The 20802-nt window shown below is 36.3% G+C and overlaps 1 protein-coding gene across 1 annotated transcript; it reads right to left on the reverse strand.

Annotated features, from left to right (window-relative positions):
• Positions 1-9016: 9016 nt before the first annotated feature.
• LOC107773053 (DNA damage-binding protein 1-like) lies at positions 9017-11201 on the reverse strand. Its single transcript, XM_075247365.1, has 7 exons — positions 11139-11201; positions 10932-11023; positions 10461-10500; positions 10259-10321; positions 10074-10123; positions 9130-9202; positions 9017-9061 (listed from the first exon to the last, which is right to left on the reverse strand). Exons 1-7 carry the CDS (start codon positions 11193-11195, stop codon positions 9017-9019), a joined length of 420 nt encoding a protein of 139 aa, XP_075103466.1. The 5' UTR covers positions 11196-11201.
• Between the last annotated feature and the right edge of the window lie 9601 nt (positions 11202-20802).

Genomic DNA, 20802 nt, shown 5'->3' on the forward strand with positions numbered 1-20802 from the left:
GTTGCACCTTGAAAATTCTCTCTATCACATTATTATGCTTATAATTATAGCAAGATACATATGTGCGCAAATAACACTTAGGATATGGTACTTCATGACCACAAATTGTATATGTTTAAGCGATTTAAATTCTTCAAGAATTGTCATATAAGTTAAGTCATATAATAGACTTTAATTAGATGCATATCAAGTTTTCATGTCATGCTAGACAAATAAGATATCGAATACTGATTGTACATATCATTGACTTTATACTTTCAAGTGTTTGAACTACATGTCTTTCATATGAAACTAATTCTATTTGAATTGTGTCTCTTCTATTTGGCCAATATTTTTGTGTCTGTATTCGACAGAATTAAGGTCCTCATCTATACTTAGCGCTATGATAGATGTCTTCGCCGAACATTTTATATCGGTTCCAATATTTTTTCATAAAGACATAACATAGAGATCTCTTCGTTCATATTTTTCGGTACCTGAACCTCTCCTAAGATTTTATAAAGTGTTATGTCATGTGATCTTCTAGATCACTTGCCTCCTTATTATGATCATTTTGATCATTTGCTCATCTTCTTTATCAAGAATACTATTTAAAACCGATTTGTCTATACACTTTAAGCGTACCATAGACTTTGTCCTTCTAGGACTTATTCTAATAGGAGCATTTTCAGTGAGAATATAGTTACTTTCTTTAGGTCAGCAAATGCATATGGCATGCTTTGCAATATATTGCAGATGAATTATCTTTTTATGAACTTCAAGTTCATATTATCTTATTCGAGGATCGAAATGTATAAATAATAATTCATTCCATGTAACTTTTTCTCAACTGTTGTATCCTATATCCCCCTCGTGCTAGAAAAAATAACTTGCTTCCTCAACTTTGAAAACTCATCTTTGTGCATTATGGTGCTAATCAAAATACACACTGCACATTAATAATAATACGATTGAATTATTGGTTCCTGACCCTGAAGCACTTGTGAGGGGAGAATGTAATATACATTCGTATATAACGTATATCAAAATGATATAGATAACTTTGTTCTCATAAGCAATAGTTTAACTATTAAGTGGAGACACTCAATAAATCATCTTGCTAAACCAGTTGTGATGTAAATCAACTTATCAAGATAAACTATCTTGAATAGAAATCTGAAAATTATGCTCTAAATTAAATTATTGAGCAAGCTACCTCGCAAACACCAGGTTGCGGGTTAATAATAATCTCATATGTAACCATCTTATAGATGCATCTTATGTGGTATACATAGCAGGTGAATGAGCTCAAATCCTAGATGAGAGAGTTTAGCTACTCATAAATGTATAAACAGTCATAATAATTTTAAAAGCATTAAAATATATATTAAAGAAGAATGGAAAGAAAACTCTTATGATTTGTTGCTTTCAAGTATTCCGTAGCCTTTTGCCCCTCCAATAATATCTTTCCTCCTAAAAACTAACTTTAAGAGGTATTTATATGGTAGGGCTAAAGTATACACATCCAAAATTAAGGAGAAAACAATAGTGGCTCGGATAAGCATCGTCAGTGCGGGGCATCGTCAGAGGTGCCAAAATACATTGCAAGGCGCCATCAGAGGCGCCAACGTTGATGCCCTGGACAAAGCCTTGCACTGTCAAAGGCTGTGACTTTTCATGGCCTTGCAATATCTAAGGCTGTGACATTTCATGGCCTTGCAATGTCTTCTTTTATTGCTCTATTTTATAGTTTCGAGGTACATTTCGTGCAACTTTCCTCCACTTCATATCCAAGTATTACTCCATGCAAAATAAGCTCAATCAAGCTCAAATGTTGTAAAATTAAGCACCAAAGGAAACAGCATAACCGAAGTTTAAACCTAAAGCTACAATGAATCAAAGTCTACAATAATGAGAATTACGGCAAGCAATCTCTCAGAAACCAACTTATTGCACCAATATGCACTCATATAACTAACCAAGGGTCATGAGAATTTCAGAAAATATTGCAACGATGACAGAGCAGATCGAACTCTGAATAATGTTCTCACCAACCAATACTTGTTAAAACTATTCTGACCTCTTAGCAACGAGAACCTCCTTTGACTTTCTGGTGTTAAGTAAGCATTGAAGTAAAACAAGTGCCCCAAAGATGGATAAGATACAGCAAATCATTTTGTTTCATAAGATAATACTACAGCTTTCACAATGCAATCTATTTGAGTTGGTTAATTGTAAGCAAAATGCTTCATAAATCAGGAGTAACATGAACCCTTTAACAAGTTAGTTTTTTAAATACCCCTCCATCTGATGAGATGAGGTCTAACATTCATATTACAATAAAATATTAGTTATATTCAAGCGGTAAAATCTCTAAGCCGATTAAAGTGAAATAGCTCATAAATATACATGCATATACATAACTCAGAAAAAAATTAGAGCACAAAGGAAAGACATTATTTTAGAAGGCCTACAATAAAAATTCATAGGAAGAAAAAGATCCATATAAACTGTAATATGGCCAAATTTTCATGACATTTGCTATGACATAATATCCATTATAACAAATTTGTGGTTCATGACATTTGCCATAACATAATATCCATTATAACAAATTTGTGGATCATGACATTTGCCATGACATAATATCCATTATTAGGCCAAGGGTTTCTTGCTATAAATAGAGGAATTTCTCCTCATTTGCAAACACATCAATTCAAGAGCTTTTCACTCTTGTCTTTCTTTCTCCTCCTTTATTTCATTATAGTGTATTTTGTAAGAGAGTGAGTGTTGGGAAACACTTGTGTGAACCATTTCTTTAGAGTGATCTTGTGAGGTTATTCTCTTAGGGTATTTGAGATTAATTAGAGTATTTACTCTAGTTTTGTACTCTCTTTTGTACTCTTGTTGGTATAGTGAAATTGCTCCTCTCCGCTTGTGGACGTAGGTCACCTTGACCGAACCACGTTAAATTTGTGTCTTCTTTATATTCTTTAATTGTCGTTATTATCAACTTCCATTGTCTCGTTGTTTGGCTAAATTTCGCACTACCTGGGTTTTCGATCCTAACAAATTGGTATCAAAGCCAGATCTAACGGGGTTAGTTTAAATAGCCAAAATAACTCTAACAAAGTCTTATGTTGAGAAATTTAACCGAAATGCAAACTTCGGAATGTGACAATTAAAGATGGAAGCTATTCTAATTCAGGATAGCTTAGATTTGGCACTGCAAGGAAAGGAGAAGATGCCGAATAAAATGACGGACGTTTTGAAGCCGAGCCTTTCCAGCAATGGGGCCTAGGGCGAGGAGTTTGCCGTCATAGACAAAAAGGCAAAAGTAGGTATTATTTTAAATCTTTCAAATGAGTTTTGCGTGAAGCAGCAGAAAGCTCAGCCAAAGGCATATGGGAAAAACTTAACACCTTATATATGAAAAGAACACTAGAAAACAGGCTTTACCTAAAGCAAAAACTCTACACTTTTCGTATAGCTGAAGGTACCTCTATATTTACTCATCTTGATAACTTTGATTCTCTTCTTATGGATTTAAGTAACATAGATGCTGAAATCAAAGACGAGGATCAAGCTGTGTTATTGCTTGTTTCCTTATCCCAGTCGTTTAAACATATAAGAGATACTATTCTTTATGGAAAGGATAATATCTCTTATAAAGATATCAAATCTATTTTGAAATTAAAAGAACAAATAGATAGAGATATTACTGGGAAAACTAGTGGGAACTAAGGGGAAGGCTTATTCATAAGAAGTAGATCCAATAAGAAAGATTCAAGTAGTGAGAAACCTAAATCAAGGTCAAAATTCAGATACAGAAATGTTATGTGCAAATATTGTCATAAGAAAGGTCACATTATTTCTGAATATCTTAAATTGAAAAACAAAAAAAAGCATACAGAAAAGAAAAATGAGCACAAAAATACTGACACTGCCGAAGCAAGTGTAGCTGCTGATGAGACTGAGGGAACTATTTTTTTATCAACTAATAATAGTTTCAAATCTAACAATGAGTGGATTTTAGATTCGGGTTGTTCTTATCATATGTGTCCTAGTCGGAATTTATTTACCACATATGAATCTATTGGAGGTGGAGTTGTCTTGATGGGCAATAATGATGCCTGCAAAGTTATTGAAAAAGGTACAGTCCGAATCAAAATGCACGATGGTGTGGTGAGAACTCTCACCGATGTTAGACATGTTCCTGACTTGAAGAAAAATCTCATCTCTTTGGGCACTCTAGAATCTCTTGGGAGCAAGTACACAGGTGAATATGGAGTTCTGAAAATTTCTCATGGTGCTCTTGTGATCATGAAAGCGCGCAGATCTGGTATGTTGTGTACTCTTTTGGGATCTACTGTTACAGGTGCTGCTGCAATTTTAATATCAGATAAATCAGATTCTGATATCACCAAATTGTGGCATATGCGATTAGGGCATATATATGAGTGAAAATGGTCTTTCCATCCTCAGCAAAAGAGGTCTCTTATGTGGCCAAAGTACCGAAAATATGGAGTTCTGTGAACATTGTGTGTTCGGGAAACAGAAAAGAGTCAACTTCAAATCTCCATCGATTCATAGAACAAAAGGTACTTTGGATTACATTCATTTAGATCTTTGGGTCCTTCACGTACCCCATCAAAAGGTGGTGCCAGGTATATGTTAACTTTCATTGATGATTATTCAAGGAAAGTTTGGGCTTATTTCCTGAAAAATAAAAGTGATGTTTTCTTAAATTTCAAACAATGGAAAATTTTGATTGAGAAACAAACAGGAAAACAGGTTAAGCGGCTTAGAACAGATAATGACTTGGAATTTTGTAATGATGAATTGAACGAATTTTGCAAGAATGAAGGAATTGCTTAACATCGTACTGTGAGAATGACACCTCAGCAAAATGGTGTGGCAGAAAGGATGAATAGAACTCTTTTGGAAAGGGCTCGTTGCATGATTTCAAATGCTGGGTTGACAAACCCCTTTTAGGTAGAAGCTATCTCTACAGCTTGTTAGATTGTCAACCGAGCTCCTTCTGCACCTTTGAACTTTAAGACTCCAAAGGAAGTGTGGTCAGGTACTCCTGCTAATTATTCTGATTTAAAGATATTTGGTTGTCCTGCATACATGCATGTAAATGGTGGAAAATTAGAGCCAAGGGCTAAAAAGTGCATTTTCCTTGGGTATGCATCTGGGGTGAAAGGATACCGACTATGGTATCCTGATCCCATGACACCAAAATTTATAATTAGCAGAGATGTAACCTTTGATGAATACTCTATGTTACATTTTAGAAAACAGTCTTCTAGTTCTTGTGATACAGATAAAGGAAAGTGTACACAGAACCCGGTGGAGATTGAGGTTGGCATTCTTTCTGAGCCAAGCTCATCAACTTTAGAGCAAAATACAGTTTAAACTCCTGAAGTTGAGACAGAAGCTGAAATTTGTGAAGTTGAGACTCCTGAAGTTGAACCAGAAGAAGAGAAGTATTCTATAGCCAAACATAGACCAAGAAGAGAAGGTAAACAACCATTAAGGTTTGGAAATTATGTTGCATTTGCTTTTTTAGTTGCACAGGAAACTGAAGAAATTGGAGAACCATCAAAATATTCAGAAGCAGTTTCTGGTGCTGACTCAGCCAAGTGGCTGATTGCAATGAATGAAGAAATTGAGTCTCTCCACAAGAATGGTACTTGGTCTCTTGTGAAGCTGTCATCAGGAAAAATAATTGTTGGTTGCAAATGGGTCTTCAAGAAAAAGGATGGCAATCCAGGGGTTGAAGATGCGGGGTATAAGGCACGATTAGTTGCAAAGGGCTATAGTCAGGTACAAGGAGTTGATTTTAATAATATTTTCTCACCTATTGTTAAACATAGCTCTATTCATGTCTTGTTTGCCTTCGTTGCTATGAGTGATTTGGAATTAGAATAACTTGATGTTAAGACAGCTTTCTTACATGGTGAACTTGAGGAACAAATATACATGCATCAACCCGAAGGATTTGAAATTGAAGGAAAAGAAGATCATGTTTGCTTGTTGAAGAAATCCTTGTACGGATTAAAGCAGTCTCCAAGGCAATGGTATAAAAGGTTTGATTCCTTTATGTTGGGTCATGGTTATTCGAGGAGCATGTATGATAGTTGTGTTTACTTCCGAAAGTTAAATGATGGTTCATTTGTGTACCTATTATTATATGTTGATGACATGCTCATTGCTGCTAAGGATTTAACAGAAATTCACAATTTGAAAAGTCAGCTGAAAAGTGAATTTGAGATGAAAGATTTGGGAGCAGCTAAGAAAATCTTTGGCATGGAGATCAAAAGAGATCGAAAAGCCAACAGGCTATTTCTGACCCAGAAGAAGTACTTGGAGAGGTTTGGCATGAAAGATGCTAAACCAGTTAGTACCCATCTTGCTGCTCATTTTAAGTTATCAGCTGCTCAGTTCCCGCAGTCAGAGGAAGAAGAGAGGTACATGGCACAAGTTCCTTATTCCGGTGCAGTCGGCAGTATTATGTATGCAATGGTTTGTACACGTCCAGACATTTCACAAGCAGTGAGCATGGTAAGCTGGTATATGGCTTGCCCTGGTAAAGCACATTGGCATGCTGTGAAATGGATTCTCAGATACTTGCGAGGTACTTCAAACACATGTTTGGAGTTTGGGAGAAATACTAACACTTTGGTTGTTTTTGTAGACTGAGATTATGCAGGTAATCTTGATAAAAGAAGATCACTGACAGGCTATGTATTTTGCATCGGCGGTTGCGCTATTAGTTGGAAAGCTATATTACAACATGTAGTAGCTTTATCTACTACCGAAGCATAATATATGGCAGTGACCGAGGCGATCAAAGAAGCTTTATGGTTGAAGGGTCTATTTGCGGAACTCAGTTTACACCAAGGTGGTATTACCATTTTCTGTGATAGTCAAAGTGCCATTCACTTGACTAAAGATCAAATGTATCATGAGAGGACGAAACACATTGATATAAAGTATCATTTCATCCGAGAAACCATTGCTGAAAGAAAAGTCTCTGTTCAGAAGATTAACGCTAGAGACAATCCTGCTGACATGTTCACAAAACCTCTTCCAGTATCCAAGTTCAAGCTTTGAGCTTGATTGGCATTTATGAAGAATGAATTTGCCCATTGGGGTTTTTGCGGAGAAGGTGGAGCAAATTTACTATAAGCCGAAATTAGGCCAAGGTGGAGATTTGTAATATGGCCAAATTTTCATGACATTTGCCATGACATAATATCCATTATAACAAATTTGTGGTTCATGACATTTGCCATGACATAATATCCATTATAACAAATTTGTGGATCATGACATTTGCTATGACATAATATCCATTATTAGGCCAAGGATTTCTTGCTATAAATAGAGGAGTTTCTCCACATTTGCAAACACACCAATTCAAGAGCTTTTCACTATTGTCTTTCTTTCTCCTCCTTTATTTCATTATAGAGTATTTTGTAAGAGAGTGAGTGTTGGGAACACTTGTGTGAACCCTTTCTTTGGAGTGATCTTGTGAAGTTATTCTCTTGGGGTATTTGGGATTAATTAGAGTATTTACTCTAATTTTGTACTCTCTTTTGTACTCTTGTTGGTATAGTGAAATTGCTCCTTTCCGCTTGTGAACGTAGGTCACCTTGAACGAACCACGTTAAATTTGTGTCTTCTTTATAATCTTTAATTGACGTTATTATCAACTTCCATTGTCTTTGTTATTGTCATTATACCGTTGTTTGGCTAAATTCCGCACTACCCGAATTCCCGATCCTAACATAAACAATACCAACAAGTCCAGATTAAGTCTTAGTTTTGTTGATATGCTCCCATTTGTCCAATATTTGCTAGATGTTAAGATATTTGTATGGGAGTAGAAATTGCAGATAGCGCCAAGGTTAAAGGACCTGATTCATAGAATACTGAAAGGTGGGGGTATAAATGAAGTGAAATGGACACTGATAATTCATCAAAAACGGCCTCAACTAGCTATGGTTTGAGGCTTAATTGTTGTTATGTAATGGCATATCATTAATATACCTATCTCGCCAAAATAAAAGGCACAATTATAATTCAATTCAGGGAATCACATATAGAAAGGAGGTGTGTGTGCGTATATATATGTATAAATTCCTTTTAAACCACAAGACAAATCAAGCAATCTTACTTAAGGATAAACTTTCACATTAGCTTAAATTTTAAGGTAACAGTTTAAAGTACCTGTGAATCTCCATAGCTTGAGCCAATATAGACAAAAGAGACATAGATATGAAATGGTTGTTGCAATAGAAGTTTCTTCCAAATGATTGATTGTGACTCTGGTAACTCTGGAAAGAAAAGAATATGTCCGTATTAAACATTTTATTCCCAGCAACTAAGCAAAGATGCATTTAACAGCAACTCAGCAAAAGTAGAAAAGACAAAGTGCAGAAAAAGCTGACTCACTTCTTCTTTTCATGAGTGATTACAAGTAGGTGAAGACCCCCAATACGATCCCCAAGCAAATACCGATAAGCATCAACTTGCCCATATGTTCTTATAGACTTGAATGAACAAACAAAATATTAGTAAGACAATATCTCATTCAGTATTTAATTAACAGCTTCATTGATAACAATTAATTAACAGGTTTTAAAATGTTTATTTAGGCCAAATACGCTAGTGGAAATGCCGGTTGTATAAGAACACAAAGAAAATTAGTAAATTATACATGTAAGCCACGTCCAATTGGGTAAGTATCATTAACAGCTGAAGCGTCACAGTAAACAAGCATCAGAATCAAGTAATTAACCTCAGAAAGAAGACACCACCATGGCAGTTGGGCAAATGAATCCCCTTGGTGGGTTAAAACCCCCTACAACAGCACACCCAGTGTAACCACAAATGGGGCTTAGATGGGTTGAAATCCCCTCCCCACCCACACCCGCCAAATTTATTTATTCTTAAAAAAGAAGGGAATAAACAAAGTGCACAATGTCATTGCATAAACTAAGTGCTAACGACATATCGAAGAATTTTAGGCACTAATTAAATTTCCCGATGAAATGAAAAAATCTTTTACCTAAATTAGCAAAGAATTAAAATGGTAACGTATGTATCATGACTATATTATTATTTGAAATGACAGACCTGATATAGAACAACAATTGTAGGGTTTTGGCAACCATACAAGAATTTTAGATCCAAAGCTTGAGGCTCAAACCTGACAAAAACCACAAAATAATGAACTATCAGTCAAAGAAGAATAGCTCCCATGATCAACATCATGAGATCCCAGGTGAGACAGAGTCGGAACCACGACTATTCAGCAATCCTCCTACATAGAGAATAGGATATACTTCTTAGAAGCATAATTTACATACACGGTCACTACCAAGAGATATGTAGGTTGGTTGATACACAAAATGAGGTCACATCGGGTGTATTTAAAGCCCTTCACCGTATAAAATGATACAGTCCAGAAAGAATTTCACTTTCTTCGCCTCAAAAAGGAAACGTTAAAGAAAGAGAACTCGAAGTGCAGCACAACAAATTTTAAAAAACTGAGGAAAGAGCAGTCCAGTAGTCCTTGTAACTTTTCATCTACAGCTTCAAGTAGGTAAGCTAAACAGAATAACAACGTATGATACAGGAAAAGTGAATTTTGGAATGCCAGCACATCCATGAACAAAAATCTCTATGAGTTGATCTGCAGTTAACATTTGAAATCTACAAGTTGTCCTGCTGAGGTCCTAATCTGGATTGTTTTCGCGTATTAAGCATTGATCTCATAGTTCAAAGTATATTTCACTATTTTCTTGGTGTTTAATCGAGGTTTTGCTCACAGAAATATAGCAGCCCTGCTCCGCCATATCAACCCCACAGGCCTCGTCCATCATTATTTAACATTAGAATGGAGTATTTCACAATTAGGCAGGTAGATCCTGAGTAGGCGCATTGGTTGAGGTTAGGAAAAGTAAACTGGCCCAACGACTTGAGAATATTTAACAACAAATAGAGGACGTTACTTAATTTTAGGAGATAATAGTAGATAAGTTATCTTCACAATCTTGTAAAGGTAAATCTGAGGATACCAGATGCTAAAAGCTTCCTTCAGTTTGCCTTCCTCACCAAAGGGAATAACCTGTTGACAGTGAAGCCCAGGTGAATCTTTTACAAACAAAAAGATACCACCACAAAATCTAATCCAGCAAACACTACACCCTATGAAACGAAGACCAAAGTACCCAAGTTTTTTCGAGTCTAGTAAGGATGGTACCTTAAACAATCCATCATAGAGATGCAGTCCAATCAATCTGCAGTCCGGATCAATTATACCAATCTACCAAAAGAAAGAAAAAGAGTAAGGGGTAAATAGGGTCTTGATATATAGATAATCTCATTGACGAAACGAGAAATCAATCAGTTTGTTCCTTTAAATTACAATTATATTTAAGGGCATTTGGAAAAGAATACCTGACCATTATCCGTGGGATGGCCTGTTTGATCTGAGACATCTCCCTTTGTTCTGCAAATAAAAGCAGTAAGAACACCACAAAGAGGAGAAGTTTTGAATTTGAGAAGAAATTACCAATCAAAGAAACAATTTGAGAAGCAAATTAAATTCACTGACTACAAAAGATATGGAGTGAAGCAAATGATAGAGGAAAACTTTCTACCGGGAATATTTAAAAGAAAATAAATAAAAGAAAACCTTCAACTAGTGGCAATAACACAAGGCATATAGAAGCTAGAATAACTCCTAGATTCAATTTTCAAGAAGGTTTCATGAATAAACAACAACCTTTTGTTGGCTACTTTGACTAAGTTTTCTACGGGACCAAGCAAATTGCCTTTGAAGGCTTCAATAAAATGGATATAAAGATGAAGTATACTGTACCGAGATTCATGCATGCAACCCACAAGTACGAAACACAGTTTTGCAGGCTAACCTTGTGATAACTTCATGTGCCTCAGCATCCCACTGAAGGACACAATATTCATGTCGCTCAGTTGTGATGAAGAGAAGATCTTGTGTGTCACCCTGCCAAGATAACCAGAAAATATGATAAACCACACGTGGCTAAAAGAAACCTTTTTGTGTCCAATACATTTAGCAGGATAATAATGAGCTACTTAATCAAAGGATGTCAACTCACATTAGGACGGAAAAGCTCAAGTGTGGCAATTCTCCCATATAAAGGCACATCTAACATAATCTGCAGACAAATACACAAAAAATGAACTCATACTTTGAATATTCTGGAGCCAAAAAACACTCATTACTTTTATAGACAAAGATCATATTAATAAGTGAAGATTAAGAGTCACAAGCTCTTATATTCAACACAAAACAGAAAAGAAATATCAAACAGTAAACAAAAAGACGGATGAAAATAAGAGAGCGTGAAAGGAGGAAAGGGAAGAAAATAAATCTTATGATGGACTGATTATGAACATACATGAGGTCTCCTATACAGAACATCAGACAATCCGCGATCAGAAATAGGGAACATTTGTAAATAAATAAACATACCTACGGACTTCATCTCTTCTATTTTCTTCACTTAATACTGAGCTCTCTATTATGATAAAAGTAAAATATAATAGAATCTAGAACATGGTACCCTATAATTGCATTAATACTCTTAGCTTTCAGCATGCCACTCATACTCAGCTGGTGCAACAACATGAGTTTGGAATTCCAAATCGAAGAGTCAAGCTCTGTTTGCAAGAAACAGATAACTGTTCACTGAGAAAGCTAATGGTTTGTTGATGATTTGGCAAAGTGGCATGTGAATAGCAATGTGTGTTGAATGGTGAAAGACACCAGCATTGTCAGAAGCTTTTTTTGAGAAATGCTTAAACCCAGAAACTATATGTGGCACAAGATTAGCGCGCGATTCCCCTCACTTAGGCTTCGCATCTCAGTGTAAGCATTAGGACGGTTAAGGCATGCGCCTTACCAGCCATGAACTTATATTGTGAAGGATGACACAAACAGTAAATTTATCTGGCATGTTGAATATTAATGAAGTGTATGGAAAAATATATTTATCCGTGACTAGAACATCTTCAGTTACAACGTGGTCCAATAACTTCGGGCGGCTTGCGACGAGCTTCACTGTTTCTGGCTACTGAAAATCCCGGACTACAAAACCAGGCTCTATCGTTCTTGTTCTGTTATATTCTATTTCTTGTTCTGTTCTTTGTTATTAATGTGTTTGGAGTGACTTAATGTGTTGTTTAATGACAATCTTAGGACGGCAAAAATTCCCAAGGAGGTGGAGTACAATGATTCCGTTATACAAGAACAAGGGTGATATTCAAAATTACATCTATAAGAGTATCAAGCTATTAAGCCACACTATGAAGAGCTGGGAGAGGTTGGTAGAGACGAGGGTGTAGTTATTTCTAAGAACCAGTTTGGATTCATGCCGGGGCGATCAACTACAGAAGCCATTCTTCTTGTTAGGGGATTAGTGGAGCAGTATAAGGAGAGGAAGAGGGACTTACATATGGTATTCATCGATTTACAAAAGACTATGTTTGGAGGTTAGAGGAATATCAATCGCATATACAAGAGCAATTAAGGACATGTACATGGAGCTAAGACCCGGGTAAGGACAGTAGAAGAAGACTACTTCTCAGTCATGATGGGGTTGCACATGTATCAGTCATGATGCCTCAGCATGTTCTTATTCTCCATGATGATGGATTCCAGTTCTTATTCGTCATGGTGATGGATGAGCTGACACAACACATTCAAACACATTCAAGGGGAGGTACCTTGGTACATGTTAATTGCAGATGACATAGTTCTCATTAACAAGACACGAGGCGGTGTTAACACTAGGCTGGAGGTTTGGAGGCACACTTTGGAATATAAAGGCTTCAGATTAAGCAGGACTAAGACAAACTACATGGAGTGCAAGTTCAATGACGTGACTCAAGAGGCTAACATAGAAGTGAGGCTGGATACACAAGTCATCCCAAAAAGGAAGTTTCAAGTATCTTGAGTCTATTATCCAAAGAAATAGAGAGATTGAAGATGATGCCAGACACCGTATTGGAGCGGGTAGATGAAATGAAGGCTTGTATCCGGCATCATGTGTGATAAGAAAGTACCACTGAAGCTTAAAGGCAAGTTCTAGAGAGTAGTTATTAGACCGACTGTTATATGGGCACAGTGTTGGTCAGTTAAGACCTCTCATGTGCAGAAGATGAATGTAGCGAAAATGAGAATGCTGAAATGGATGTGTGGACCTAATAAGAAAGATATGATTGGGAATGAAGTTATTCGGGACAAAGTGGGAGTGATCCCCGTTGTGGACAAGATGCGGGAAACGAAGCTAAAATGACTCGGGCATGAGAAAAGGAGACGCACAGATGCCACGATGAGCAGGTGTGAGAGGTCGGCTATAGTGGGGCCAAGGAAAGGTAAACGCAGGCAGAAAAAGTATTGGGGAGAGGTGATTAGGCCAGACATGGCACATCTTAAGCCCGAGGACATGATCCTAGATAGGAGAGAGTAGAGGTCGAGGATTAGGGTAGTAGGTTATTGAGTAATCGAGTGTTATTCTTTTTCATATCTATATTGTTTTCTTATACTTGTAGCACTGACATATTCTCGTATTTCCTATTCTTAGATGTCTAATATTACCTATCATTTCTTTTAATTCGGTTATCTTATATTGTTTGGCTATAGTTACTGCTTTTCTTTACATGGATTCTTCTCTTTACTTGCATTCTTTGAGCCGATGATCTATCAGAAACGGCATTTCTACCTTCACAAGGTAGGGTAAGGCAGTGTTGTGAAAAGCGCTCGCTTCAGCGCTTTAAACGTGAAGCAAAGCGTAGCGGCCAGTGTGTCGATTCTGTTGGGTGAAGCATAAAAGGTGCTTGGAAGCGGCTGCTTCTGCCAAAAGCGTGAAGCGATTAATGCGCTCGCTTCTGTCTTGTAAGTGGCACTGCCAACGGTACTTAAATGAAAAAAATAAAAAATCTCAGTCTTGTTTTACAAAATCAGCGAGCAGCGGAGCAAGCAACAACTAGGGTTTCAATTTTCATCCCTCTTTTCTTCTTGCTCCTCCTCATCAGCCTCCCCCTTTTCCTTTCAGTGCTTAAAATAGCAGCAAAATGCTACCAAATCCTTTTTGTTTTCCTTCAGTTGTTCTTCTTTTTCTCATTCTCTTATTCTTCTTTTTATTTTCGTTTCAGTCCTTAAAACTGCAGTGAAATGCTGCCAATTTTGTTTCTTTCTTAAGTTCTTCATCTTTGTTCTTACGGCCAATTTTGTTTTGTGTGGAGTTTCTTAAGTTATTCTCTTAATGGAACCAAAAGAAGATAGGAAACATCTCGCTTGGGCTTATTCTGAAAAAGCTAGATTATAGTATTTATTCTAGTATTTTTTTTTAATTCCGCTTCACTTCAAAAAAGCGAGCACTTCGCGTCTCGCTACATGCTTTAAACAAAAAGAGGCTTGTCACTTTTCCTCACTTCACGCTCTTTACAACACTAAGGTAAAGTTTACGTACACACCACCCTCCCCAAATCCCACTTGTGGGACAACACTGGGTATGTTGTTATTGTATTAGCGGCTAGAACAAGGAATTCAGGAAATTTATTATGAACCTTAGAAATTATAATATCATAGTGTTTTTTGAACCCATGATGCAATTTCTAAAAAATTCTTAACTTCAAAGTGCATATGTATGTACCATTTGTTTATTATAACTAGAATAGGTATATCAAATGTATAGAGATATCATTCATTGAACTTGAAGGCATATACTCTTCTAGGTTTATGACACGACCCAAAAATCTCACTACAGGCGTCGTGATGGCACTTAGTCTCTAAGACTCGGTAAGTCGATTACAATTACATTTCGAGCCATTTGTTTTTGAAACCAAAAGCGGAAACAAATATAACAACCTCCCAAGACTGGTAATACTGAGTCACGAACTCTAACTGAATACATGAAATGTTCTTAATGATCGAATACTCAATACTGTTTGATTAATAATTAACAGTACAATAAAATGAAAAGACTTCAAGGGACAGCGACGACCAAGCAGCTCTACCTTGAATCCTTGTGATCACACTTTAACTCTGTCCGAGTCTGATAGCTCCAATACCTGGCTCTGCATAAAAATGTACAGAAGTGTAGTATGAGTACACCACGGTCGGTACCCAGTAAGTATAAAGACTAACCTTACTGGAGTAGTGACGAGGTACAGTCGAGACACTCACTAGTCTAATAACCTGTGCAATATAGTATATAAAAATAATAAGAAACAAATAACAATGATGACAATAATAATCAACCAGTGATATATACAGCAGGGCGACAAGAACACCATAAATATTACGCAATAAATAATGAATACAAGTACAATCAATTAATCAAGTCTTTCCAATATAAATCTTTCTCCTATATATTTTTCAAATAAAAATCTTCAGGATATAATACTTTCAGATAAATCTCTTTCAAATAAATCTCTTTCAATCTCTTTCAAATATAATTCCTTCAAATAAATATTTTTCAAATAAAATCCTTTCAACTAAATCTCTTTCGAATAAAAGTTACCCTGTGACAATATTTCAAAATCATAAAATACGGGTCTCAGTCCACTTTCATATTTCCACGGTACCTCGTGCCAATTTCTCTATCGCAACCGCACGGACAACTCACGTGCCAAATATCATCATTCATTTAACCATGGCACCTCGTGCCCACATTTCATATCACAACTGCATGGACAATTCACGTGCCAATATCATCATCATTATTTACTCACGGCACCTCGTGCCCACATTTCATATCACAACTGCACGGACAGTTCATGTGCCAATATCATCATTATTTACTCATAGTACTTCGTGCCCACATTTCATATCACAACTGCACGGACAGTTCACGTGCCAATATCATCATTATTTACTCACGACACCTTGTGCCCACATTTTATTTCATAATCCGCCTGGCAATAACCACAGGCTCCTAATTTCAACATAGATCATACTATTATCAATTTACCAACAACAAGACAAATTGCACAAGGTATAAAAATGAATACAAGTAAAATCACAACATCACATAAAAATTACCAACGCAATAACCCCACATCATCATATATCTTCCCTGACAATAGCCACCCTTATCACTCCCATAATAGCCTCCCTTATCCCTCCGCCCTGACAATATCAATAGCCACCCTTATATAACTCTTCTATAGCCACCATTATCACTCCTATAATAGCCTCCCTTATCCCTCCGCCTTGACAATATCAATAACCACCCTTATCGCTCTTATTGTCACCTTTATCACTCCTATAATAGCCTCCCTTATCCCTCCGCCCTGACAATATCAATAGCCACCCTTATCGCTCCTATAGCCACCATTATCGCTCTACCCAGACAATATCCCAACACACATAACAACAGTGAAATGCCACTCTTATACCCACATAATATCAACAGTGAAATGCCACCCTTATATCCTCAAAATAATAACTCAAATAACATAACAGTTTACACGGAATATTATCCCAGTAACATAATAAAATCAATTCATATCATAATTTGCCCAATGACCACAACCAATTCCAAAGATATAACAAAATAAATTAATTTCACAACAAATAGCCCAAGGCTCCACACAATGTGCATAAAACCTTAAAAAAACAACAGAGATGGAAAATACTCAGTATAGGGCAACGCCTTCATTAATCCAAATTCTTGATAATTATATAACGCATCGGTTTAAACTTATTTCATTAATTATTTACAAATGAAAAATCCATAATATAATTATTTTCAGAAAATATCAAATCACCCAACTCACCGAATTCACATAAATATACAAGCAATAATCACATCAAATTGTCATATAAAAATAAATTCAACAAACGCGAATTGAGGCATGGCAAATAGATGATTTAATAAATGCCAACAATTATCCAATTTACTACATAAGACTTTAACCCAATCAACTTTGCACATATAAGCCCGAGTACATACTCGTCACCTCGCGTACACGGCTTTTCACATTTCACAAATGGCACATAAGACTCGATTCCTAAGGGGTAATTCCCCCACTAAAGGTTAGGCAAGATACTTACCTCGTTTGGCAACCAATTTCAAGATTCCAATAAACCTTTGCCTCGCGAATTTGTGTCCGAAAGCTTCAAATCTAGTCACAACCAATTTAATATACTTAACACGAATCGTAGAAATTAATTCCATATGAAAATACTAATTTTCAGAAAAATCCGAAATTTAACTCAAAAATCGCCCGTGGGGCCCACGTCTCAGAATCTGACGAAACTCATAAAATCCGATAACCCATTCAATTACGAGTCCACCCATACCAAAAAATCTGATTTTTCTTCCATAAATTCACGGATTCATGATGTAAATGAGTATGGAATCATGAAATATAATCAATATAGGATAAGGAACACTTACCCTAATGTTTACCCGTGAAAAGCTCCCAAACCGAGTTCCCCAACTCTATTTTTGTCAAAAATGGTAGAAAACCCCCGTTTATAGGGCCTCAGCTGTTTCGGCCGCTACATGTGGCGTGGGGTGCTGCCTGTGGCGCTATTTCTAGTACCTTTAAACATCCCAGCGCCAGCGCTAGTGCCCCACGCAACCCTGGGCACTGACGGCGATGGAAAATCGTTTCCGACACGGGAATGGGCATAACTCTCTCATACGATATCCGAATTCGACGATTCGTTTTGCTATGGCTCCAAAATTTCAATATAGATCTAATGATTTAATAAAAAACTGAATTTGGAGCTCATTTTCTTATTGTTATACCACGTATTCTTGAATAATCGATGTCGAAATATCCTAGGTTCGATGCCGAAACATAGCAAATCAAGTCCGATTGACATCAAATTTTGCACACAAGTCATAATACATCATATGAAACTATTCAAGACTTCAAATAGTAGAAAGAAGAGTAATAACTCAAATTCACAAGTCGGGTCGTTACAGTTTATTATTCCAATAGGCTGATCACAATGAAACTTTTTTAAGCTAAATGATCCAAAGTTTACTTATTTCCTTATTAGTGAGGGATACTTCTTCTTGCCTTGCAATTGTTGATTCTCTATAACTAATGCTATCATTTTCTTTTATGAGGGATTATTTATATAATCTTTTTCTTCTTCCAAACCAACAGAGAGCACTATTAACCTTCAATTCACTACAACATAAGGTATTTATAGCTATAGAATCTCAGCTACAAATTTAAAAATCGTGACTAATACTTAACAATAGCCACAAAAATTAAAATTTCCTGGCTATTTATAAATTCATAAAATTTGCTATCCACGAAAATTAAATTGGTAAAGCTAATTCCTTATTTTTGCTATAATTGCTAACAATCGTAGCAATAATTGTCTAAATAGCTACAAGTTTATTGCTACAATAAAATTACGTAGCTAATTCATATATTTTAGCCACGCATTAAAAGTTATTGTAGCAATAGTAACCTTTTAGCCACAATAAATATTTAAAATAAAATATTATAGCTAAAGAAATACATTTTCTTCAAATTATAAAAAATTGTGGCAATAGGTAAATGATATAGCCACGGATTTATTGTTATGACAAAATATCATAGCTAATTATTAGTTTATGTTACAAACTGAAAGTTATTGTAGCAAAAATAACCTTTTAACCATAATAAATTATTAAAAATAAAATATTATAACTAGATAAATATTTTTACTTCAAGTTCTAAAAAATGACGGCAATAATTGGCTTAATAGCTATAATTATTTTTCATTACACACTTATATAGCCGCAAATATTTTGCTCTAATAAAATTTCGTAGCTAATCATTAGCTTTTGCCACAAGTTGAAACTTGCTATAGTAATAATAACCTTAAAGGCCTTTGAAATTATTCGAAACAAAATCTTGTAGCTAATGAGTATTGTTTCTTCAAACTATAAAGAAAATGAAAATAATTGGCTTAAAAAAATGAAAATAGTTGCCATGATAAAAATAATTAATATTTTTGCTTGATTATGAAAATCATGACAAGAGTTGTCTAATACTATTAGGTAATAAAATATTAATGTCAAATATAACATTTGTACTTTTATTTTAAGATAGAAATATATTAATTGTATATGATTAAGGAAGAAAATAGTAATTGTATATGAGATTTAATAATTGCTTAAAATGCAAAATTAATCTTCATTCTCAAATTGTAACGATCCGACCGGTCGTTTTGCTTTCTAGAACCCCGTTCCCCTAAATACGACTTCTCGTACGTGCTTTTACTATTTTATGACTTGCGGAGATGGTTAGCTTGGGATTTGAAAGGGTTCAGATTGAAATTGGAACACTTGGTTCCGTAAGGTTGGCTTAAAAGGCTAAGTTTGACTTCGGTCAATGTTTTGAGTAAACGACCTCGGAATCGGGATTTGACAATTCCAATAGGTTCGTATGATGATTTCGGACTTGAGCGTTTTCTCGGGTCGGGTTTTAGATAATGCGGGAGCATTTCAGCGCCTAATAGTGAAAGTTGACATTTTTGGTGAATTTCATAAGTTTGGTTGAAGTGAATCTTACATTATAGAGGTCCATTTGGGATTCCGAGCCTGAGAATAGCTCTGTATGATGATTCTGGACTTAGGAGCGTATTTGGAGGTCCGTAGGTCATTTCAGGGTCATTTGGCGAAAAATAAAAATTTGAAGTTTTTGGAAAGTTTGACCGAGGATAGACTTTTTGATATTGGGTCCGTATTCCAGTTCCGGAAGTTGGAGTAGGTCCGTAATGTCATTTAAGACTTGCACGCAAAATTTGGCATCATTCCGAGTTGATTTGATAGGAATTGGACGCGCGGTAGTATTTTTAGAAGTTTTTGAGTTCATGAGTTAATCCAGGCATTTTGGCGTCGGATTCGTGGGTTCTTATGTCATTTCAGTATTTCGATCGCCCGAGTGAGTTTGTATAATATTGTAAGACTTGTGTGTATATTTGGTGTGGAGCCCCGAGGGCTCGGGTGAGTTTCGGATGCTCGGGAGGATGAGAAAAACTTCAGTTTTTCTGGTGTTTCTTGGAAGCTGTTGCAGGTCTCACAAATGCGAGAATTTGTTCGCATTTGCGAGGAAGGCTTCGCAATTGCGAAGAAGCCTGAGTTGGGCAGTGTTCGCATTTGTGACACTTTGGTCGCATTTGCGATCTCAACAACGTCCGCATTTGCGACTCCTTGGTCGCATTTGCGACCTTGGAAGTAGAAGCCCAAGTTTGCATTTGCGAACCAGGTGTCGCAAATGCGACATCTGAGACCTGTGCACAGCTTATTAAATGCGGGATTTAAGCCATTTAGCTCATTTTCTTTCATCTCTTGGGCGATTTTGGAGCTCTTGGAAGGGGGGTTTTTTTCACCTAGTACTTTGAGGTAAGTAATTTCTACACAACATGAGTTAAATACGTAGATTATGGGTAGATTAACATGTAAAAAATTGGTAAAATCAAAGGTTGAGATGAAAATCTAGGTTTTGGATAAAAATGGAATTTGACTACGAAATTGATTATGGAATTAGATGAAAATCATATATTTGAGTTCATGAGGTTATGGGTAACAATTTTCCTTAAATATTTCCGGATTCCGGGCATGTGGGCCCGGGGATAAATTTTGGAAATTCTTCAATTGGGGTTGGGTTGTTCGCTTCGGCAGGTTGCGTAACGACCCGGTCGGTCATTCCGAGGGTTGTAGCCCCGTTTTCTCCATTTCTGCTTATTTACGCGTTGTTCAGCTGTGTTGAGTTGTATCGAGTTGGTAGGTTTAGGTT

Source organism: Nicotiana tabacum, chromosome 24, assembly GCF_000715075.1.
Source record: "Nicotiana tabacum cultivar K326 chromosome 24, ASM71507v2, whole genome shotgun sequence".
Taxonomy (NCBI): Eukaryota; Viridiplantae; Streptophyta; class Magnoliopsida; order Solanales; family Solanaceae; genus Nicotiana; species Nicotiana tabacum.

Coding starts and splice junctions, on each gene's coding strand:
- LOC107773053 (XM_075247365.1), bottom strand. CDS start 11,195: ATGTTAGATGTGCCTTTATATGGGAGAATTGCCACACTTGAGCTTTTC. Junction 11,024..11,138: donor TTGAGCTTTTCCGTCCTAAT/GTGAGTTGACAT, acceptor TTATCTTGGCAG/GGTGACACACAAGATCTTCT. Junction 9,203..10,073: donor AAGGAAGCTTTTAGCATCTG/GTATCCTCAGAT, acceptor GGTTTTTGTCAG/GTTTGAGCCTCAAGCTTTGG.